This window comes from Rhipicephalus sanguineus, chromosome 11, assembly GCF_013339695.2.
Source record: "Rhipicephalus sanguineus isolate Rsan-2018 chromosome 11, BIME_Rsan_1.4, whole genome shotgun sequence".
Lineage (NCBI taxonomy): Eukaryota > Metazoa > Arthropoda > Arachnida > Ixodida > Ixodidae > Rhipicephalus > Rhipicephalus sanguineus.
In genome coordinates, this window is record NC_051186.1 from 131,651,021 (window position 1) to 131,676,300 (window position 25,280).

At 49.8% G+C, this 25,280-nt stretch overlaps 1 protein-coding gene across 1 annotated transcript in view; it reads left to right on the forward strand.

The window, feature by feature from the left end:
- Positions 1-20,444, forward strand: part of LOC125756378 (uncharacterized) — a 266,648-nt gene extending 246,204 nt beyond the window's left edge. The window contains exon 2 of the mRNA XM_049411045.1: positions 20,197-20,444. Within this exon, the coding sequence (XP_049267002.1) occupies positions 20,197-20,369 (173 nt within the window). The 3' untranslated portion in view covers positions 20,370-20,444. The remainder of the gene's footprint in view (positions 1-20,196) is intronic.
- Positions 20,445-25,280: the final 4,836 nt, after the last annotated feature.

Below are 25,280 nucleotides of genomic sequence, written 5' to 3' on the forward strand. Positions count from 1 at the left end.
TATTACGGCTAGACGCACGCACAAAAAAGAAAACGTTTGCACTTTTCATAAAAAGAAATGCTATGCTCCGTGGGTAACGCTGCTCGGTGAGCTGATTTGGCACTTAAACGCACTTCATTAGTTTTTCGAGGAAATCGGGCCAAGCAACAAGAAGTAAATAAATCCAGAAACACAAAATACACAGGTATAATGTCATAAAGAAACAAAGCAGATAAGGCGAACAAATAGGTCGCATATTTCTGTACAGCAAAAGCTCGTTACTGGTTGCCCGCAGGGAACGCGCATTAAGTGCGTAGCCAACGCTGCAGGATGCGCACTGCAACCGTCCAGGTAGAGATTTCATACTTTGACGTATGTGGCCGCTACCAGCAAAGGTATCATTGTGGTACAACAGCAGGCGTTCAATGAAGCATCCGCTTACAAGGCCTCATCAGTAGTTCGACAAAAGCGCCGAAAAAATTGCGGATCACGCACAATTGTGCGAGCGCGAGCGCTGCCGATGCCAATGAATTAGAAACCATGCGAGAGCGAATTTCGAAAGCGGGCAGATACGATCTACTAGCTCTTACGGCAAGGAACTTTAGTTAAAAGTAAACCACCTACCTTTCAATGGCGGGCACACAAAAAAACACGAGCAGGAGGGTAGCGCAGCCGTGCTATAGTGAACTGCAGAACACTTTACACCGAAGCCGTGCGTAGCCGCGCTTCGACGTGAGCGGTAGCCATCTTGGAAATGCAGGGGCCCGCGGGGCACGAACGTAGAACCGCAGAAATTGCTTTGAACATCAATCACGCAAAATAGCTTTTTGCGTGAAACCAGAAAAACATAAAATGTTATTTTATTGCAATTTGTAATCTTAGAAGAATTTAAAACCTTCAAAATTGGCTAGCGCTAAAATCGACAAGGACTAAGAAAGAACACTGATGTACAGGACAGGCGAATTTAAAACCGTCGGGGCTCAACTTTGAGTCGTTTCATTTGCTAAAACTCGCAAACAACAGAAAATTTCGGTTTCTTTTTTTAACAGATTTCCGTCATGGCACACTTACAGAAAAGTTCTTTCGCGGTACAGAATTATTATGTATTTTATCTGTTAATTTACAACTATTCTTTACAGTGTAGCCTCGTTTTGTCTTCGGGCAATGCACGCGCAATGTCACGCAACTCGAACATAGTGGAAGCTGTTGAAGGTGAAGAGATTCAGCCGCAGTGCGCATGCTGGTATAAAATTCGGTTGCGACATTACGATGAACGAACGATCATTTGTCGATCATTTCTCCGGCGCAGAAGTTATCTTCACGTGCGCGTGGTGGCGGTGACGGTACGTAAGAAGGGAGGGGGCCAGATTACGTTTAGCGTTAAGACATGGCTGTAGCCGCGGTCACATTGTGGACAGAGTTGCGAATGAAGAAATTTGCGGCATTTGCATTGCTTTTATGCCAGATATGTACCATGAATTTAAGTGGTCATCAAGAAAATGCGAATGCATTGATGTAATAGACACTTGTTTATTGTTTCCTTGATACTTTCGATAATTCGGCATTCGGTTAATTCGAACAAATTTTCCGCGGTACCGACATTCCATATGACATCCCCTGAGCAATGTGTGGGTAGGGGGACCTTCGTCAGGGAGTTGCATCTGCCTTTAGCCCCTTCATCCGAGACAATGTCTGTCTGAATAAAGTTCAAATAAAAAAAAATAATACATATACATAGCACATTTCCCGTGAACCAGTGTTAGCATCCGCGGTTTGTTTCTGAGATTATCCATTACAAACTTACAAATCTGCACGTTCGGATATAACGAGAATATATGAGAGACGATCATGTTAGATGCGAATGCATACAAAACTTTTGTCCAGTGTGACAGAGAGATGTGAATGAGACCCGGCGAGGTTGAGTAGGTGTGAGTAAAGTCCCTAGATTTTTCCCTGTTCTAGGGACTTTAGGTGTGAGTGGTAATGATCGAAGATGGGAGCTATTGGACGTGTAAACGCGAGTATCTGTGAACGGGAGTGTACTTCAATATGGACATCAGGGGCCGCATGTGAGTGTGAGTAGAGCGGAAAGCTTGGCATGTTCATTCATGAGTAGACTCATTTCAAAGGCGTGAGTGTGAGTATGAGTGATTGACGAGGGATGTGAGAAGGCATGAGTATGAATACGAGTGTAATAGGTGTGAGTATGAATGTGAGTGAGTACCCATGGGAGTGAGTAGACATGAGTGAACGTGAGTACAAATGGCTGTGAGTAGGTGTGAGTATGAACGTGAGCACCCGTGTGAGTCAGTACTTACCAGTGTGAATGGGTCGGCGAGTACCGATGGGTATGAGCAGGTATGAGTATAAACGTGGAGCGAGTGCCCATAAGTGTGAGTACCCTTGAGTGTGAACGTGAGTACTAAGGAGCGTAAGTGGGCGTGAGTATGAACGTGAGTGAGTGCCTATGAGCGTGAGATGGCGTGAGTGTGAACGTGAGTGAGTACGAGTAGATGTGAGTAAGAGCGTGAGTAAGTGCTATGAGTGTGAACGTGAGTGAGTAGGTATGATAGTGCACGTGATTATGAACGTGAGTGAGTACCAATGAGTGTGAGAGGCGTTACTGAAAGTGAGTGAACACTTATGAGTGTGAGCGGGCGTGAGTATGAACACGAGTGAGTACCAATGGTCGTGACGTGTGAGCATGAACGTGAGTGAGTGCCTATGAGTGTGAGGAAGCGTGAGTATGAACTTCAGTAGGTGTGAGTGGGCGCGAGTATGGGCGTGAGTATGCCCATCAGTGGGTGTTGGTGGGCGTGAGTATGAACGTGAGTGAGCGCCTATGAGTAGAAGTAGGTGTGAGTATGAACGTGATTGAGTACGTATGACTGTGTGTATGAACGTGAGTGAGTGCCTGTAAGTGTGAATATGAACTTGAGTGAGTGTCTATGAGTGTAAGTAAGAGTGAGTATGAACGTGAGCGAGTGCCTATGAGTGTGAGTAGGCGGGAGTATGAACGTGAGTGAGTGCCTGTAAGTGTGAGTATGAATGTGAGTGAGTGCCTATGAGTGTGAGTAGGCGTGAGTATGAACGTGAGTGAGTGCCTGAGTGTGAGTAGGCGTGAGTATGAACGTGAGTGAGTGCCTGTAATGTGAGTATGAATGTGAGTGAGTGCCTATGAGTGTGAGTAGGCGTGAGTATGAACGTGAGTGAGTGCCTATGAGTGTGAGTAGGCGTGAGTATGAAAGTTTGTTTGTTTTGTTTGGGTTTTATTGGCGCAAAAGCTACTTGGGCTATGCTGCGCCAAGAGCAAGGTGTTAAGGGGCTAGGTATAAGGATGAATTCGCGTTATTTAAAGTTTGTTCAGATATCCTATGTCGTCTAGAAACTTCATGACATTTGTGAGACGCACCAGTGGGTCGTGTCCTAGAATTAATGATGGGTGTAATGGGGTGTGGGTCTTGTATAATTGACTGAAGTGTTTCTGTCGCAGTATTTCGTAATGTGGACATGTAATTAGAATGTGCAAAACTGTGAGAGGAGCGTTACAATTTTCGCATGTGGGCTGTGCTTCTTTTGTGAGTAGGTGACTGTGCGTGAGGTGTGTGTGTCCTATTCGAAGTCTAGCTAGGATGACCTCGATGAAGCGATCTTGGTGATGGCAGCTTTTCCACTGTCCTAATACCGGTTTAATGAGGTGCAGCTTATTAGTGTAGTTTGTGTTCCACTGGGTCTGCCATTTGTCATTCAGAGCTCCGCGAATGGTGCGAAGCCCATCATTCAAAGGTACCTTTATATTTGATAGAGTTGCACGTTTGGCATTAGCTGCGCATCTGTCCGCCTTTTCGTTTCCTGGGATCCCAACATGACATGGGACCCAACAAAAACGGATTGAGTGGTTCGGATTTACGTGTAAAAGTGTGTGTAGAATGTCGCCAATGAGAGGTTCTTGCTGAGATCTGAAGTTGAGGGCTTTGAGGGCACTTAAGGAATCGGTGTAGATGACTGCTTTCTTGTGTTTGTCTGTTATCGCATTTTGCATAGCTGTCCACAGGGCGTAACTTTCAGCTGTAAAAACTGAAACGCATTGCGGGAGTCTTATGGTCTGTTCCCGCGATCTTGACACGATGCCGCATCCCACGTATTCATGTGTTTTTGAACCATCTGTGTAAAACTCACTGTGGCCGCTGTATGTTTCTTGTACTGAGTAAAACTCTTGTCTTATGTGCTCGTGCAGGGTGTCTTGTTTTTTGAGGTGAGTCAAAGAAAAGTCCAGAAACCGTGCGAAGTCGCACCAAGGAGGTAATCTAGATGGCTTTTCGGCTACATTAAGTGCTTCTTGTGGGATACTGTACTCGCGACACTTTTCTTCGTACCGAAGTATTAGGGGTTTAATGGCTTGCGGCTTATTTTCATAGTGTATTCTAGTGTTGCAGTGATTAACGATATCGTTGCATATATGCCCTGGTAATGATCGAACTCTGAGCACGTAGGTCACCATGAGTTGTGTTCTTCTTTGCTCCAGGGATGGCTCATTTGTTTCAGCGTAGACTGAGAACAGGGGATGTTCTGTACGCGCCGGTTGCCAAGCGTGAACGTGAATGAGTGTGTATGAGTGTGAGTAGGCGTGAGTACGAACGTGAGTGAGTGCCTATGAGTGTGAGCAGGCGTGAGTATGAACGTGAGTGAGTGTCTATGAGTGTGAGTAGGTGTGAGTATGAACGTGAATGAATGCCTATGAGTGTGAGTATGTGTGAGTATGAACGTGAGTGAATGCTTATGAGTGTGAGTAGGTGTGAGTATGAACGTGAGTGAGTGCCTATGAGTGTGAGTAGGCGTGAGTATGAAGGTGAGTGAGTGCCTATGAATGTATGTGTGAGTATGAACGTGAGTAAATGCTTATGAGTGTGAGTAGGTGTGAGTATGAACGTGAGTGAATGCTTATGAGTGTGAGTAGGTGTGAGTATGAACGTGAGTGAGTGCCTATGAGTGTGAGTATGTGTGAGTATGAACGTGAGTGAATGCTTATGAGTGTGAGTAGGTGTGAGTATGAACGTGAGTGAGTGCCTATGAGTGTGAGTAGGCGTGAGTATGAACGTGAGTAAATGCCTATGAGTGTGAGTATGTGTGAGTATGAACGTGAGTGAATGCTTATGAGTGTGAGTAGGTGTGAGTATGAACGTGAGTGAATGCTTATGAGTGCGAGTATGTGTGAGTATGAACGTGAGTGAATGCTTATGAGTGTGAGTATGTGTGAGTATGAACGTGAGTGAATGCCTATGAGTGTGAGTATGTGTGAGTATGAACGTGAGTGAATGTTTATGAGTGTGAGTAGGTGTGAGTATGAACGTGAGTGAGTGCTAATGAGTGTGAGTAGGCGTGAGTATGAACGTGAGTAAATGCCTATGAGTGTATGTGTGAGTATGAACGTGAGTGAATGCTTATGAGTGTGAGTAGGTGTGAGTATGAACGTGAGTGAGTGCCTATGAGTGTGAGTAGGCGTGAGTATGAACGTGAGTAAATGCCTATGAGTGTGAGTATGTGTGAGTATGAACGTGAGTGAATGCTTATGAGTGTGAGTAGGTGTGAGTATGAACGTGAGTGAATGCTTATGAGTGTGAGTAGGTGTGAGTATGAACGTGAGTGAGTGCCTATGAGTGTGAGTAGGCGTGAGTATGAACGTGAGTAAATGCCTATGAGTGTGCGTAGGCGTGAGTATGAAGGTGAGTGAGTGCCTATGAATGTGAGTATGTGTGAGTATGAACGTAAGTAAATGCTTATGAGTGTGAGTAGGTGTGAGTATGAACGTGAGTGAATGCTTATGAGTGTGAGTAGGTGTGAGTATGAACGTGAGTGAATGCCTATGAGTGTGAGTATGTGTGAGTATGAACGTGAGTGAATGCTTATGAGTGTCAGTAGGTGTGAGTATGAACGTGAGTGAGTGCCTATGAGTGTGAGTAGGCGTGAGTATGAACGTGAGTAAATGCCTATGAGTGTGAGTATGTGTGAGTATGAACGTGAGTGAATGCTTATGAGTGTGAGTAGGTGTGAGTATGAACGTGAGTGAGTGCCTATGAGTGTGAGTAGGCGTGAGTATGAAGGTGAGTGAGTGCCTATGAATGTGAGTATGTGTGAGTATGAACGTGAGTAAATGCTTATGAGTGTGAGTAGGTGTGAGTATGAACGTGAGTGAGTGCCTATGTGTGTGAGTAGGCGTGAGTATGAACGTGAGTGAGAGCCTATGAGTGTGAGTAGGTATGAGTATGAACGTGAGTGAATGCTTACGAGTGTGAATGGGCGAGTATGAACCTGAGTGAGTGCCTATGAGTGTGAGTGGGCGTGAGTATGAACGCGAGTGAGTGCCTATATGTGTGAGTAGGCGTATGAACGTGAGTGAGTGCCTATGAGTGTGAGTAGCCGAGAGTATGAAAGTGAGTGAGTGCCTATGAGTGTGAGTAGGCGTGAATATGAACGTGAGTGAGTGCCTATGAGTGTGAGTAGGCGTGAATATGAACGTGAGTGAGTGCGAAGGCTGAAAAAATTGGGATGAGTGTGAGTGAGTATTCTCTTACAGTGCCGACCTATGATTACCGGCCTGTCTTCGCGCTTTACACGACCGGTCGGTGAGTGATTAGTCATCGCTCTCGCGTGCTTACGCGACCGGTCGGCGTGTGTTGTGCCGCAGCGGGCCGCACCAACACGAGTGCTACGTGCGCGTGTCCGTCTTGTGACCATTAGCGCGTGCTTACCCCTTTTTTACGGTTACCTCTTTTTTACCACGTTATTTTATTTCTCTCGTAACCGTAAGTGTCCGATGTGCCGCACCGGGCCGTGGGCACGTCTCGCGTGTTCTTACCGCGTTCGGTACCGCTTTGAACTGTGTGCGCGCCGCGTTTGTAACCGCCAACTCGCATGTGCAACCACTACTCACGCTAACGCAGAGTGATTGTTTTTTTTTTTTGAGCGTCACTATTTTTTACACCGTTTCTTATTACCCCGTGACGCTCCTACCCCACTCGCGTACCGCGTTTTTTACCGTGTTTTTACCGCGACTTTCGATGTGCTCGTGGAGTGCTTCTTCTCTCTTTTCGTGCCGCGGAAAGAGACAGACTTTCCCGAACACCTGACTCAAACCTTCGTGTGCCCGTGCGCACGGGACGAGTTGCGTGCATAATTGTGAGTGTAGTGCACGGACCCTGAGTGCCACCCTACTCGCAGTGGATGAGCTGGAAGCACATGGCACCCCTACACCGCCGGCTGCGGCTCCCGCGGGGCCGACATCACAATCTGGCGCTGGTCATAGCCGGAGCTATAACTACTCTGGCCTACCCCTAACGGTAACGACGATGGCGAAGATCTACGCGAACCAGGAGACTACCAATGGTCTAAATAAGGTCCTGCGGTGGCAGCGTCAGAGGCGTTTAGCTGCCTTGCCTGCCGAAGAAATTGCCCAGATAAACGCCACCATTACTGCTGGGACTCCACCAGAGAGCAGCCCTGCAGAAGACAGCGCTCATCCAGCTACCACTGGGACACCAGAGCGCACCAGACCACCATTTCCCCTGCCCACAGCGGAACAGATGGACCTGAGCCCATCTCGCAAGCGTCCTCGTGCGGACAGCAGCGACGACGAGGAAGAGGGACCACAAAAGGTGGTACCAGGCGCCCCCTCTGAGCAGGATAGCATTGACAATGAGAGCAACCATGGCAGCACAGCCTCCCAACTTTCTGAGGAATCGGCCGCTACCATCGACTCCTCTGACACGTCAGGGAGCTCCTCAACTGCCACTACAGGCTCCTCTGCTGTGGGCTCCTTGTCCGAGGAGACTGCCAGCGGCACCGCAAACACTGTCGAGTCAACTACCGACGGCTGCACAGAACCACACGCCGAGGTCGCGTCACTTGCTGCTGCCTTCAGCCCAGCTGATGTACCTGCTGAGGAGATGCTTGTGAACCCGGACGAAGGTGCCGCCATGGAGGCGACTGAGGAAGAGCAGGGAGACTAGACCAGCCCCCCTCGGTGGCCTTCCTCAAGGCACCGCCACACCCAACCACATCCGCGAACACTCAGAGGAAGAAGAAAAAGATGGTTGATTCCTCCGTCATAGGATACGGAATAACACGGAAGTAAAGCGTGCCCTTACAGAAGTAACTGAATCTTTACTCTACATTGATATAAGAGAGTTTGCACAACGTATATTGATGTCTGGCAGCTATGGCACCGTTTAACGTGGATGCACCCACTTTGATGATTGGTGGTACATCTCCATCCCGACGGCTGACGTCCATGTTCAATGATTAAACAAAACCTTGTGGTAGCTGTAGTAGTTAACGGTGAAAGCGCAATCAGAGAACGAGGTGTGATAGGCAGAAGTGCGTCGCATATTGGACGCAGGAATTGGGCGCAATCCCACGGCATGTTAAGATGTGATTCAACACCACGGCCGGACTAGAGGGAAACGCAATGCGCGTCGTGCCGCCCCCCAGCCGCAATTTTTCTCGGGGCGAGCGCGTAAGCGGGCAACGCGGTGTTACAGCCAGGTGAGGCAGGCGCGCGTCGCAGGGCTATTTTTGGTTTGGATTAGCGTGACGCTACGAGCGAGGCCGACGCTCTTACGACGCTTGCGCTAAGATCGCCACCTCGCGGTGTGTTAAGGCATTTACAAAGTTGAACTGCTATTGAAAATGCGGCGAATGGGATGGGCGTGTAACGGGTTGCAAATGTTAATCGCGGAGGCCACAGCAATGACGAATGACTTTACCGCTCTCAGAGGGCAACACCACCCCGCCGACCGGGAGAGTAGTAGATATAAAAGGCGCGTTTTTAAAGCCTCTAGAGTATGGACCGTGGCGCAGTGGATAGCGTGCCCGGCATCTGTTGTTGTGGACCGAGCGGTCGTGGGTTCGATGCCCGTTAACGGAACTTTTTTTCTTTTCCATCTGATCCTGTAAATTTTTTCGACGTCATTTCGTGACGGAAATACGTCACTGAAGTCATGGTGGACCCCGGCATAAAACACTTTCGTGTTAAAAGAAGAAACACAAGCCGAAGGCTGCCCCTAGTCCTCCCGGTACAGCAGCCTCCCTCCACCTCCGAGGGAACGCGTCCACGACCAGCAACCATGGTCAACACAGGGAGGTCGCCGGCAGCATCAGCCGTGACACCTGCAGTCACCGCCCCTCCCGCTAGCCAGCAGCAGGGGGAGGACGAGGAGGGGTTCGTAACCCCCCAGTCCAAGGCTGCTCGCAGACGTCAGAGGAACCGAACATCTGCCGCACCGGCAGTGGACCCTATGGTGGTGGGGTCTGTGCTATTCCGGCCCTCCGCTCCTGGCGGCTCCTTTCTATGGCATTCCACGCCTCACCCTGGCCCAGACACTCTCTTCGCGCCCGGGTATCGCTGCTATCCGGGTTAACCACCGGTGCAGTATAGTGACGGTGGATGCTACAACCAGGGAGTGTCTGGAAAGCCTCCTGGCCCTCACGGAGCTGATGGGCATCCCGGTGTCTGGCAGGAAGACCGCAGATCGCCGGAGCTGCACGGGGTTCCCCCATGGAGTGGACGGGGACCATGCCGATGACACCGTGCTGTCCGGCCTCCAGTCCACTGTACCGGTCTTATAAGCTGCCAGGGAAGGCCGCATTCACCCTGCGCTTCGAGGGCCCAGTTCCCTTGGTGATGATTTTCAGGGTGCGTTTTCCTGTGCGGCCAGCCAGACCCCCCCGTTCCAATGCAGGCAGTGCGGCCGGTACGGCCCCGTCAAAGAGTCATGCAGCTGGCCTGGTAGCTGCATCCGCTTTGGCCACAGCCATCAAGGGGACACAGACTGCAGGCGACTCCGGTGCATCAGTTGCGGTGGCCCTCACTCCGCTGACAAACCGGATTGCCCCCGCTGCAAGAGCAGAGGCGGGTGGCTACCATCATGACCACTTAAACGACTACCCTCTCCAGGCGAGCAGTCGCTGCGGTGGTAAGGGAGGGGATAAGAGATGCCCGCACGTATGCCAGTGCAGTGAAGGGCCACACCCTACCGGCAAGGCCAACACCAGCACCACGTACGTACACGCCGCCAGCTATCCCCTGCTGCCAAGGCCCTGCCACCTACTGCACCTGTGGTCCTCAATGCTGCTGCACCCAAGCCCCAGCCTGCCACTATACCGCTCCTGTGGTCCTGCCTGCTGCCGCTGTCCCAGAGGCCCAGCCTGCTGCCCCCCGGCGCAGCCTGGAATGGACCGGCTGATAGCATCAGTTCTGCACACCATGACGGTAGCCAGCGCAATGCTACCGGCAGACCACCCACTCCGAGCCATCTGCGTGCACGCAGTGGCATGGCAGCAGTCCACAAACAACGATGGCCAGTCCTCCACCCGGGAGGAGTCAACGCCGCCACCAGAGCGTTCTCTAGTGGAACGTCAACTGGCTCAGGCGGCGGAGAGATGACCTGTCACAACACCTCCTTCGAAGCGACTACGACGTGCTCGCACTGCAGGAGGTGTACGCCCGCGCCGAGGACCTTCGCCTGCCGGGGTACGTGACATACACCAGCCGGACTGTAATGCTGCTCCATGCCTGGACGACAGCCGCCAGCAAGGACCTCCCCGGTGCGCGGTCTACGTAAAGTGGGAGCTCCAACAAGCTGAGGTACCAGTGGGCGACCTGGTCGGTGGTCACTTCGAGCGCTATTCCGTCCGCATACGCCTCGAGCGGGTGACACCACCGTGGCCAGTGTGTACACTCGGCCGCACCGGCCCTGGCACCCCAGATGCCTCCGGCAGCTTGTGCATCGCCTGGGAAAGGAGTTCCTGCTGTTCGGGGACATCAACGCTCCCCATCCGGCCTGGGGCAGCCGACGGACCGATCCACAAGGCGGAGAGGCCCGGGATGTTCTACAGCAGCTGGGACTGGTGATCCTAAACACTGGGGCCGACACCTTCCTCCGTCAAGGGGGCCAGGCCACCAGCACAGCCATCGACATCAGCGTAGCCACAGAGGGATGCCGCTACGCCTGGTCACCGCTTCCGGACACCTGAGGCTCGGATCACCTGCCCATCCTGCTGCCCCTTTCCGAGGCAAGGCCCCCTGGGACCGGCAGTGCCGCGTGGTGGATTGGAGGTTCTACCGGCAGCTCTTCAGGCACGACACGGGTGGCAGGGACCTCATGCAACTGGTGGCTAACAACGCAAGGGCGGCAACTGTCATCGCCAAGCTTCAGCAGAGGCAGCTTATCCCGGACATCCAGCACCTGGCCTTGTGGGCAGCGCGGCAGCGTGCAGAACGGCAGGCCCTGCGCAACGCCCAACCGGAGCTCTGGACAGTGTTCTCGAGGGTTGATGCCGTCTGCAGATGCCATGCACGCAGGCGCAGGAACCAGGGCTGGGTGATCACCTATCTCGGAGGCATCGAAATCACGGTCTCTGCCATCAAGACCGAGGCCCTGCTGATGCACCCGCTGGCAGCGGCACGGACCCACGTGAGATGGCTGAGGGTTGGCAACCACTGCCTGCCATGAAGGTTGAAGGTGAAGTACCTGGGGCATAGACCACCGGTTCACCTGGATCCCAGCTGCCAAGGCTGATGCCACCAAGGAGCGGCGCGTCCAGGTTGCACTCCCATCAACAAGCTCCAGCAGCGTGGCCGTGGCTGCTCCACCTAGTGGGCACTGCGAATGAACCAGGCTGCGGCGTCTGTTGGAAATCATGTTCACGCGGCGCTTGGATGAAGACGAGAAAGAGGATGCGCGCGACTAGAAGAACGTTGACGGTGGCTTGTGAACAATCTGTTGTCACCATGTTGGGATGGCTTAGCGCTCTGCGCTAATACACCCGACAGAAATGTCTTTTTCCCACATCGTATTTTGGTGCCGAACGACCCGGGAAGCCAGCCAGTACCTTTGCAACGTGCGACTTCTTTTGGGAGAGACCTCTGCATCAAGCCGTCATGGAGCGGATCAAGAACAAGCGGGCCGCTCGCCGAGCGCAAAGCACGACGATCGTGAACGAAGCGAAAGAGATCCTTCAATCCGGGCAGTTTGAACTTTCTGCGCTTCGTGTCCTGCAAAGCCGGTTGAAGGCGACGAGGTCGGAGTTAAACGTGCTCAACGCCGAATTGGAAGGAGTCATGACCGACGAGCAAGTAATAGAAGATTATGATTCCGTCATGGAATACGACGAAGCTGCTGTCTACGCGTTGGCATTGCTCGAGCACAATATTGACATGCTCAAGACTTCCTCTTTGCTTCCGACAACTGAGCCACCGACCGCAGCTGACGGGAACAAACCGACTGAGCCCTCAACGATCACGACACTCTCACAACGTGAATTTGGAGCTAGGTTGCCGAAGTTAGAACTTATGCGTTTCGACCGAACGATCACCCAATGGCAGCCGTTCTGGGACATGTTTCTGCATTCTGTCCAAGAGAACCCGAGGCTGTCTGACACGGACCGCTTCCATTACCTGGTTTCTCTGCTTGACGGAGCTGCTGCTAAAGCTGTCACCGGAATCCAAGTGACGGAATCAAGTTACAACGACGCCCTTAGAATATTGAAGCAGCGCTACGGCAACCCCAAGTTGATCGAGCAGAAACTCTTGGAAAACCTACGCATGATTGGGTCGGTGACATCATCGAACAACGTTACAGCTTTACGGAAGTTATTCGACGACATTCAGCTCAATCGAAGAGGACTCGCCAACCTTGGGGTGAGCGCTTCATCTTACGCTTAAATGCTATGCGAAATACTCCAGAAAGCTATACCCCCAGATATGGTAGTAGACTATTACAAGAGCGAAAGCATCGAGTCCAGTTCCTCATCGGTAGCCACACGCAGCGGTGCGGATTCAGCTGAACGGGAGTTAGAGCGCCTGCTGAAATTTCTTCAGGTAGAAATTGAATGTAGAGAGAAGTGTGCTCAGACTAGGACACCAAGGGTGAAGGAACCACGCCATAAACAAATTCCAAGCGTAAATGTGACATCGATTCCTGCGGCAAGGGTTCTTCACAATAAGGCAGAAGTCTTAACAGAACCATGCTTCTTTTGGTCTGCGAAGGACCATAAGACTGAGCGATGCACCAGTGATGTTAGCCTCGCAGACAAGCGCAGTATGCTCAGGAAGGAAGGTATATGCTTTAAGTGCACCATGAAGGGACATCTTGTGCGGGACTGTCGTCGCAGGATCCAGTGTACAGCATGCAAGCGTCGTCATGCTTCCACTATGTGCAACGCTGACGTTCCCAAGAGCTCAGCTTATACAGGATCGCGAAAGGCACCGAATGTCGCCATGCACGTTGCAACGAACAGTACCCAGCATTGACTTGCCACAGAGGTTCTCCTCCAGACGTTCCGTGCCTGGCTGACGACTCCTACTCATTGCTGTTACGTCCGCGGTGTTTTGGACAATGGCAGCCAACGAACATTTTCGAGGGAAGATGTACACAAGAAACTTAATTTATCTCCCATCCGAGATATGGACGTAGTGGTTAGCACGTTCGGACGGGCTCGATCACAGCATTCCCAGCGGGCTAAGGTAGTGAGCATTGCACTTCGCAGCCAGCACGAGAATATCTCTGTAGAGATAGAAGCGATCGTCGTGCCATTCATCTGCGAAGATATGATCGAAGCGCCACGAGATATCAACTTGTTCCGCGCCATTGTTGCGGAAGGCAAACCACTAGCAGACGCAGTGGTTTTGCCTGGGGTCACAGGTGAACCTGGAATGAGTCTCTTGATCGGTTCCGACCAGATGTGGAAGCTCAAGCCGAATTCAAGTGAGGTGAAATGGGACACCGAAAACCGATCTCTCCCTATTGCAAAAACCAGCGCCGTTCCAGTACCCCCAACGTGATACCAGTACGTTTCTTGGCGCTGGACCGCACTGGGAACACTGGTACACGTTCGAATTCACTGGGACTCCGGTGAAAGCATTGTGAAAGCGCTGGGTCGCACTGGTAGAGCCACTTGCTTTGCCGCTGTGACACTGGCGCTCACTGGGAAGCGCTGGAGACGCTAGAATTCTCACTGGCGTGCGCTGGTACATACTGGAGCCTGCACTGTTCTGCCAGTGCCGCGCGCTGCTTTCAGTATCGTGCGCGGCGGAATGCTTTGGTATCGTTGAATATCGAATGTCTGATTCGATGGTACCGATAGATGCTATCCTAACGGGCCCCAAATATGCGTCACAAATTCTAGCTTGACAGAAAAAGACCAGGAGATACGCACCATTTTCATGAAATACGTGATATGATATATATGTGAAATCACGGTCACTTTTAATGTTTCTCTGTCGAATGTGGCGAACAATATGTTAATAACCCAAAGCAGGCAGCACTGATCATTTTGCTTTCTACCACGCTTTTTTTAATCATGCCGTGCCAATAACGTCGTTAGTTTTTGCGGAGCACGTACGTATACACATTTTGTGCATGCCGCTCATATATATATATATATATATATATATATATATATATATATATATATATATATATATATATATATATATATATATATATATATATCAGTGTTGCATCCGTGATGTGTGGCGGTAATGACTTCATATTGTAATGTTTATAAGTCTGGAGGCGTTGGTCTGAACATACAGAGCAAATCGTTACATCGCTGTGCAGTTGGCAAGAAGTAAATGAGCGCTGGATTCGCGACATCTCCCAACGGAGGCCAGAAAAACAGCCGTCGTTCGATATCGCCACACCGGCAACGCATCTCGGGCAATTCTTGCACTTCCACTTACTTCAGCTCTACGTTAGGTAACAGTTAAAAAGGTTTCGAGGCTAAAATGCAGAAATTTCAACCATCGCAACTCATCTGCGCCGAGACGGTCCCAACCAGTGCGGCTCCCAGCGAGTGTTAGGCCTAGCGTGCCGGCCGAGTCCGTCTACATGCCACCGGCGCTTCTTGGTTTAAGTACACGCAATTCCAACGTGTAAGATTTACTGCAAAGTAAAGTCTGGACATCCGTTAACCTAAATTAACCATTATTTCTTGTGTACGGTGTCCGCACAAGGAGAGATGACCATCGATGCGACGCGCTTTCAGCAACAAACGCAGGCTCACCGAAAGCGCAGCCGGCCGCACTCGCCGGTACTTCTCTGACTCAGAAGTCAGAACACATACCCGTCAACTGGTACGCGTTAGTGAACTAACACACCGGCATCTTTTTTCAACTAATAGTATTTGTTTTTGCGGACGGTTTCATAGTTCTAGGTATCGATAGAACTGCAAGTCAGAATACAGACACGCCCGCCCCGCAATAATATCGTCGCTCGCGCGAGAAAACTACTCAGTATGAATTCATGTAGGCGCGTGTTTATCGAACGAGTCATCATAAAGGTTCTGTACATCTTCATCATTAGCAAGGGCGAGAAACGGCTGTTAAAAATTGACAGTAACAGCCGTCAGACTGTACCCTGCTCCTCGATCCATTTGGTATTTTTCGGAGTTAAAACGGGAATTCTTAAAGAAACTTTGCGCTCTTCCCATTTTGGGCATTTCAGTCGTTGCTGGCCACCCTTTGTTTGTGTCTAAAAAAGAAGCAAGCGTGATTTGGAAAGGAACAGCGCGTCTTCCTTGAATACACGACACCGAAATATGAAACGAAACGCTGTGTTACTCTGTTTACTAGCCCTTTTACAGCAACGCTAACGTGTTACAGCGTGGCGCAGTGGTAGAGTACTCGCTTGGGGATTGAGAGGTGGCGAGTTCGAATCCTCGTGGTGGAGTTTTTTTTTCTCATACGGCTTTTTTTTATTGCACTAATGCTTTATATATGACTTTCTTTAGTAATATATTTATGTAGCACACGTAAGCACCGCCGTTTTTACGTTCTAGAGCCGTTTTGCACTTGAGTACCCAGCGCTTCCCAGTAAAACGCCGCTCCAGCGGCCCAGTATCCAGCGCGACGCTGGGCCCATAATCAGGCATGGCACTGGACGCTGGTACCCAGTGGCGCTGGGTTTTGCAATAGGGCTGGTAGCAATCAACACGAACTTCGGATGGACTCTTCAGGGACCCCTGGCGTACTCAGAAGAATTTAGTCGGAAGACGAGCAGTCACATATGTGTTTTACGAGTAGACGCATACGACAAGGAAGCACTGTCCATCCCGTTACAAAGATTCTGGGAAATGGAAGCAATCGGTATTGTGGATAAACCATCAACCAAACAAGAAGAGGGTTTGACGAAGTTTAATGAAACCATCAAGTTTCAAGACGGTCGCTATGAGGTGTCACTACCATGGAAATCAGAGGGACCAAAAGTGAAAGACAATCGCAAAGTTGCGCTTTCACGACTGTATTCTTCGCTTCGACGGCTTTCCACAAACTATGAAGACTTGAAGGCCTATGACAAAGCTATTAGGCAATATGAGAAGGATGGCCATGCGGAGAAGGTCACGGACGTACAAGCATCGCGAGGAAACGTTTATTACATGCCGCATCATGAAGCCATTCGCGAGACGTCCACGACTACAAGACTTCGCGTTGTTTTCGACGCATCGTCGCACGGAACAGCGTCATGCAGTCTGAACGAAAAACTTTAAAAGGGACCGAACCTGAACTCCGACCTTCTAAAGATGCTAATAAGGTTTCGTTTGTATGCATTCGGACTTATAGCGGATGTACAGAAGGTACCAAGGACCAACCGCTCCCACGACTCGAAGAGATCAGGATGACTCGGGTGCCTTTCGGAACGACGTCGAGTCCGTTTCTCCTATCGGCTACGCTTCAGTATCACTTCAACCACATAGATTCGAAATACCAAGAAACAGCTGTTCAGTTAAGGAAAGCTTCTAAGTGGATGATTTGGTATTCGGCGCTTCAACGTCTGAGGAGATCTGCCACTTGTACGACCAAACAACCGAGATCATGCAATTAGCAGGAATGAACATGCAGGAATGGTCGACCAACGAGGACAAGCTGCGAGAGACACTACAAGAAAACGGAGGGTCAGCTATACAGAACACACTAACGAAGGTACTCGGCCTGTACTGGAACACGGAGGAAGACACACTTCGTGTAAGCCTTGAACCACTCCTGGACATTGTCAAGAACGGAAAACCCACGAAGCTAAGGGTGCTCCAAGCGACGTCGAGAATTTTCGACCCGTTAGGATTTTTGTCTCCATTCACCATCAGAGCCAAGATCCTATTTCAAGATATTTGGAAACAAGGAATAGATTGGGATGGGTCACTTCCGAAGGCTCTCAAAGATGAGTGGAAGAAGTTTACAGCAGAGGTTGAAGACATAAAAGATTTAACTTTGAAGGGGAGCTCACTGATCAAAATCAACACGGACAAAGCACACTTCCAGCTTCATGTTTTCTCTGACGCAAGTCCGCACGCATACGGTGTCGTCGCCTACTTAAGGGACGAAGATAGATCGGGAATCGTCTATGTCCAACAGCTGCTCGCGAATGCTCGGGTCGCTCCTATCAAGAGGCTGACATTACCGCGCCTTGAACTCGTCGGAGCTTGCCTGGGTGCGCGGATAGCAACGTTCCTACGCGAGACGCTGCCGAAATGCGACGAATACTTCTGCTGGACCGACTCGAACATCTGCTTATGCTGGATTCGGTCTTCACCCACTAAGTGGAAACCCTTTGTGTACAACCGAGTGATGGAAATTCAAGAGCGCACCGATCCTAGTCGCTGGGGTCACTGCGCCGGGAAAGTCAACCCAGCTGATTTCCTAACAAGAGGTGTGTCAGCCTCTGCACGAATTCGCTATGGTGGCTTGGCCCCGAATGGCTCATTACGCCTCAAGAAACTTGGCTGAGACAAGAAGAGAACTTCGAGAACTCACCTGAAATGTTACTCGACGAAAGAAACCCAACAGAAAACGTGGTTCTAACGGCCCAGAGCAGGACGCTGGAACCTCTATTCGAGGTCACTAAATACAGTTGCTGGAAGACAGCCCTTCGAAACACGGCTTGGGTGAGGAGGTTCCTTCACAACTGCCGAGCAAGCAATATTACGAGAAGAGAAGGTCCTCTGTCGGCTCAGGAGATTGTAGAAAGCGAAGACACGTGGATCAGGACTTTGCAAGCACAGAGCTTTGGAAAGGAGATTGTGGCCCTAACCTCTAACAAAGCTCTCGACAAATCGTCAGCCATACGAGACCTTCACCCTTTCGTGGATAACAAGGGCATCATCACGATCAAGACTCGCCTAGACAACGTAGAGGCTTCGGAAAATGTGAAATGCCCCGTGCTGTTACCCGCAGATCATCGTTGCACGCACCTCTTTGTAGACAGCGAACATCGACGTCTTCTGCACAGTGGTGTCGGTGTCCCACTCACCGAGCTGCGTGAGAAGTTTTGGTTAGTGCGCGGCCGTCAATGTGTTAAAATTGTGATTGGCCAGTGCGGTGTTTGTGCGAGGTTTCGAATGAAAGCCGCTTCAGCTCCTACAGCCCCGCTGCCTATCGACCGAGTCTCGATGTCTCACCCATTTGAAGTCAGGGGTGTAGACTTCGCTGGCCCAGTTTGTGTAAAGGAAACCAGCTCTGTGAAAACATTCATTGTGATGTTTACCTGTGCCGTTGTGAAAGCAGTTTACTTAGAACTTTCGAATGACATGACAGTGAATTCTTTTTTATTGGCCTTTCGTCGTTTTATTTCACGTCGTGGCTTGCCCAGTGTAATTTATTCTGACAATGCTCTAACGTTTAAGGCAGCCAGTCGTGAACTGAAGTTGTCATATGGACTTCTACGTGATGTACAGGTGCAGAACTTTTGTGCATCCAGTAATATCATGTGGAAGTTCATTGCTGAGCGCGCTTCATGGTGGGGAGGTTTTCCGGAACGAATGATTCGAACAGTTAAAACTTGCCTCGGGAAAACTATAGGAAAAGGATGCTTATGCTTCGAGCAGCTTCACATGTTACTAAAGGAGGTCGAGGCAGTGATAAATTCTAGGCCACTGACATATATTTCGGATGACACTGCCGAAGCAGAAGTACTGACTCGTTCGCACTTTTTGTCAGGTAGACGTCTCACGGCCCTTCCACAGGCACAAATTAGCGAGAATTCGGAAGCCGCACAGAGACGCTGCTCGCATGGAGACTTAGACAACAAAAACTAAATGAATTTTGGCAACGCTGGTACAAGGAATACCTACTGACGCTAAGAAGCGCGCACAGCAGGTCACAGAAGCTCGGAAACAGTTTAGTGTGTGGTGATGTCATTATTAGAGATAACAAAGTGCCTATCAAGTTTTGGAAATCAGCTAGAGTTATTGAAATCTTAAAGGGGAACGATGGGCACGTCAGAGCGTGTAAAGTCAGACTCATAGGTGCGCGCACAGGGGGGGGGCAGGGGGGGCGGCCGCCCCCCTAATCACCTAAAAGGGGGGGCGCAAAATCTGCCCCGTACATTGACCCTTCTAGTCACCTAAGAGGGGGGGGGCGCAAAATCTGCCCTATATATTGACTTAGTAGGGTGGGCGGGGCACTGCGAGGAACCTTTGCCCCCCCTGATGGGGAACCCTGCGCACGCCTATGGTCAGGCTAGCAGACGGCACGGAACGCACGAGACCAGTTCAATTTCTTTGCCCTCTGGAACTGTGCACGTGACATTGTTGGCCGCGGAGGATGTTGGAAATCATGTTCATGTGGCGCTTGGATGAAGACGAGAAAGAGGATGCGTGCGACTAGAACGTTGACGGTGGCTTGTGAACGATCTGTTGTCACCATGTTTGGACGGCTTAGCGCTCTGCGCTAATAAACCCGACAGAAGTGTCTTTTTCCCACAGCGTCCTCCGTCCTGCTGTATGCCTTCTCGCTGGTGGCCCTGACACCGGCCAGGAGACGCCTCACGTAGGGACTCCACATGGGAGCAGTGAGGGCCATCCTGGGGCTCCCCAAGTGCTCGCCGATGGCAGCGACTCTTGCTGAGGTGGGAGAGTGGTCCCTGACGCTACGCATGCTCCAGCGTGCGTTAGGACACATCGACCGCCTTCACCGCGCCACCGACGGCAGGGCCCTCCTGGAGCGCTTTCGCAGCCAGCCCGGGTCACGGATGGGAGGGTCTCAGCCTGCTGTGCCACTAGGTGGTCCCAGATCCGCCACTCCAGGTTGCCCCTCAACCGCCACACCACCGGCCACCAGAGGTCCACCTCTGCTTGGATGGGGCAACCAAGCGACGAACACATGCGGCCGCACTGCAGCAGGCAGCCACCTGCAATCTCCAGGAGCAACTGGAGGGGCGGTTGCAGGTGTTCACAGACGGATCCGTCATGCCAGATGGGACCACAGCGGCTGCATGTGTCATCCCGTCCAGGGCCAGCAGCAGGCAGTGCAGGCTGCCCTTCCTGGCGAGCTCCACGGCTGCGGAGCTGGCTGGTCTTCACCTGGCGGCGGACCTGTTGGCCGAGGACATCCCAGCTGAGCCGGTTGCGGTCCTGTGTGACAGCAAGGCGGCCCTGCAGACTCTGGCCAACCACCGACGCGCTGGGCTGATGGCCAACCTTCCGGGCCCTCACCGAGGCCGGGGCGTCCGTCTCCAACTCATTTCAGGTGCATGGAACCGGCGACATGCCAGTGGCCTTTATCTCTTTCTTGCTGCTCACGGAGGCTTGTGTCGTGATCAAACTCTTGAAGAAGGATGCACCAGCTGATCCACCGACGGCAATGCTTGCGGGCTTCGCGATACGGAATCAGTTTTGCGGCGGTTACTTCTCGCAACGATGGATTCACAGAAATGCCCGGTACTGACCGAATCGGACTTTTCATCGCTGTTGAGCTGCCAACAATGGACGCTGGGCGGTGCCGGCATGGCTGGTGATATACAGCTACAAGTAGACCGTTGCGGCACATCTTCGACGGGGCATGGAACCGGCGACATGGCAGTGCCCTTTATCTCTTTCTTGCTGATCACGCAGGTTGGTTTTTCGCACCATATTCGTGGTTGGTGTCATTTTGTGTCGCCGGTTCCTCCCCTGTGTTCGATCTTTTTGCCTTTGAAGTGCTCACATCGTGAAATGCTGCGCACAGTGACTCGCAGACGGCAGTTCTTGATGTTCTCGAGCGCTGCCTTTTATTTGTTAACTTGGTTTTGTGCGGGGGTGACGTTGAACGAAACCCAGGGCTTTCTAATGCACAAATGGAGTGCTTACTCAAAGGACAGTCTGCAATTATTTCCAAATTGTAATTGAGGAAAACCAAGAACAAACCAATCCTGATATAACTTAACTAAAAACACGCCTGGCTTCGTTAAAAAAAATGTCCCGAACCTAGAGGAATTGCGAATAGCAATAGATAACATAAAGGAAAGACAGAAAGAAGACCAAGGTGCGATGTCCCTTGTTCTCCGGAAATTAGATGACCTTGAAAATCGGCAAAGGCGTGCGAGTTTGGTCTTCTACGGGTTAGAGGACTCAGTGGCAGGCGATACTAATGCTCAGGCTGAGGAGCTAATCCTTAATCTGTGCCGCACGAAACTTGGGCTCACTTCTGTGAACATAGAGCGTGCCCATTGAATAGGGTCATACAATGCCAAAAAACACGGCCAGTAATCGTCAGATTTGCTTCCTTTAAAACGCGTCAGCAAGTCTTGACGAAAGCGTGGAACCTAAAGGGAACTGAATACGGCCTATCTGAAGATTTGTTACGTACAGTTCGAGAAAAAAGATTGAAACTTTGGGCATTCGCAAAAGATAATAGGAAGGAAGGCGAGAAACCCGTTTTAAGATTTGATACCCTATACCTGGGTGATAAGCGATATCGAATTGAAAGCACTACAGGTGACGTAATTCAAATGTGACCATCGTGGTAATCTTTCGTGACGCATCAACTAAGACTACTTATCGTCCATTGCAGAAGCCTTAGAAATAAAGCTGATGATTTTCATTTGCTGTTAAGTTCTCTTCGGCCTGCAGTAGTATTAATCATGGCTCGATGCCACGATCCTTGATAGAGAATTTTTTCCCCTTGGTTATCACCGTTTTAGGCGGGACTGTGAATCTAAGGAAGGTGGTGTATTTATTCTTATAAGATCAGACTTGCCTTGTGTTCGAGTTGTTTGTGATTTGGATTGTTAATCTGTATTTTGCAAGTTGCGGGCTGATAATGGTGAATGTTTTTTTATTGGTTCTTCTTATTGGTGGACTACTTTTCTTGAGGCGGTTCAGTGTGATGACATTATATTGGGAGGAGATTTTAACCTTCCCGGTTTAGACTGGGGGTCAAGTAATTTTCTGGCAGGTGGCGCAACAGGTGGTTTATACACAGCCTTCTTTGAATTTATGCATGAAAATAGTCTGCATCAGTTGGTAAGAGATCCTTCGCGTAATGATGACACTGGTAACGTGCTTGATTTGTTGCTTTGTGATGCACAGAACATTATATCAAACATATGCGCTTTACCTGGCATAAGCGACCGTAATGTTATTGTACAGACACATTTGGAAATGTGTCTGTACCGAAAAAAGCCCCTAGAACAGTGTATGCATATAACAGGGCTAACTACGCTGCACTAAATTTAGCTCTTGAATCTTAGTTTCCCACTTTTGACACACTGGCAGATGAGTTAAACGGGGAAGGGTTATGGGGTGTACTTAAAAAGAAGCTTTTTGAACTGCGAGATAAATTTGTTCCCCTTCGAAAACTCTCGTCCAGAAGTTCACAAGATACACCGTGGTTTAACAGGCAACTCAGTTCTTTATTACGAAAAATCAGAAGAATCTATCGGCTCAGCAAAACTGAGAAATCGGATAGTCGCTACATACAGCTAGTTGAGCTAAAATGTAGCTTTAGAGAGCTCGCAGGATCACCCAAACAAACATATTTCGCTAACTTAGGTCAGAGGCTGATAGACGATCCGAAGGAATTTTGGAAATACGTTAAAAGAAACGGCAAGGATGACACTTGTGTTCCACCATTGCACTGGTCCCACAGAATTATTAGTGATGATCCAAGTAAGGTCGAAATTTTTGTTAATTACTTTTCATGGGTATTTCAGTCTAACCTTTCCAATATACTAGTGTAGTTAGAACTGTTGATTTTTCTGTCCAAGTCGACAAACTGTCTGAGGTTGCGTTTAGTGCGACGGGAGTCGAGAGATTATTGCAAAGCTTGAAAGACACAAAAACGAGTGGTCCGGACGATATCCCGGCATCGTTTCTCATTAACTGCTAGGGCACGCTGTGTTTATATTTATGTCGTTTATTTCAAAATTCCTTAAATCACAGCATTGTTCCTGGGGACTGAAAGCTGGCCCGCGTGGTGCCAATTCATAAAAGTTGACAGAGAGACAGAGTTTAAAATTATAGGCCAGTACCTTTAACTAGCATGGTATGCAAGGTTATGGAACATGTGATTTATAGCAGCATCATGTCTCACCTTGTTGCCAATAATCTTCTTCATCCTAGTCAGCATGGGTTCCGGCAGGGTTTTTTTGTACAACGCAATTGGTAGAATTTACTCATGACCTTGTCTCAGCTGTCGACAAGCACCAAAGTGTTGACTGTATATCTCTGGATTTCAGAAAAGCTTTCGGCGTTGTTACGCATAGTCTGCTGATCGCTAAACTTCGACATTACAAATTGGATGATAGGGTTATTGCTTGGATAGCTGAGTCCTCTGGTGTACCACAGTGATCAGTCTTAGGTCCGCTTTTATTTTTGTTATTCATAAATGACATCACTTTGGGCATCACATCATCATTTAGAATGGTTGCAGACGACTGTATAGTATATAGGGTCATCAATAACGATTTTGAGAAACAAGCACTGCAAAACGATTTAGATTTAATTGCCGCATGGTGTGAAAAATGAAAAATGTCGTTGAATGTGAAAAAAAATTGTCCACGTCACCTTTACCAGGAAGCTCTCGCACTGCAGCAATCATTACACGATTAATAACGCTAATCTTCAACAAGTCACAGAATATAAATATCTAGGTGTATTTTTCACTGCTGATTGGAGGTGGAATAAACATGTCACTTATGTTAGGAAGAAGGCTGTAGGAACATTGAGTTTTCTGAAACGTAACTTCAGTAGTTTGCCAAAGAAACTTAGGGAGCAGCTGTATTTTACACATGTCCGCAGTATTCGGTCATTCCAGCGACGGAGGCGGCGCCACGCGGCCCTCCTCCGAAGCTGGTGCCCGGTGACATGGCCTCCGAGATTAGCCGGCAGCGCGCCGCCGGCTAATCTCGGAGGCCACGCCGGTGATAACAATCTGCGACGCAATTCGGTCAGTTTGGTGTTCGGTCTCGCGGGCGTCATGGACGTGTTGAAGAAGAAAAAAGCGAATAGTAATCCCATGTGCAGCGTGCCTCAGTGCCCGAACCGCGCCGTAGCGGGAGAGGTAAGCCTCCATGTCTTCCCGCGAAACAAGAAACTGCGGAAATTGTGGGCTGCAAAGATGCGCATCGGCAAGAAAGTCACCGGTGAAATGTATGTGTGCAGCGAGCACTTTAGGCAGGACGACTACTTCTGGAGCCACCTTGGTACGTTTTTTACCCACCCAGTCTTTCAGTGCTTAGGTTTTTAGCTTTGTTTGACGGTGCTGTTGTTTGTTTTTCACAAGATCGGAACCTAAAGCCTCGTCTACCGTGTTTGAAGAAAGGGGCCGTGCCTTCATAAAAAAAAATACCTGTACGGACGCACGAAACGCAAGTAAAACCCAGACCAAAAAGAAGGAATGTGACAGAGGCCAGCCACGGTGCGTACTGTAATGCTGTGTTTATAATTTAAAGAAAATAATTGCCCTCTGTGCCTTATCTACGTCCTATTTCGCTGTGCGGGCATGCATTCGTGCGCTTGGTACGCCGCGCATACCTGCTTCATTGATTCGGCTCACCTATTGAAAGGCTGATACAAATGCGCAAGTATCGCTTTTTGTATGTTAAACGCGACTGAGACTGGATTATGAATTCGCAGGAAATCAATCAGACGATCTACCGCCAGCTGTGGGTCGGGCGGAAGGTTGCGCCTGCTTGCCCCCAGTCGTTCCATGTGCAGCCGAAAACAGTGGTGAGTACTCATCCTGGAAAGCGTTGCAAGGTTTCTTTAAGTTCTGGCGATGAGCATACTTCAAATGCTTAGCTATTCCTTGACACCCTGTTTATAAACGCGTCGCCAGCACAGAATGCCGAGAACTAGTGTTCATGATGAGAATCGACACGGCTGTTTGCGTGTTTACTTACAAAAGACTCATCACATAAAACATCAGTTACTGCATGGTTGTGATTTTTCTGTGTCCTTCATTCCATGTATTAAAAACGCGAGAGAATGACGCAGGCACAGAGGGCGCATTCGAATCTCATCGTCTTCTTGTTTTCTCTACGAGCCCCCAT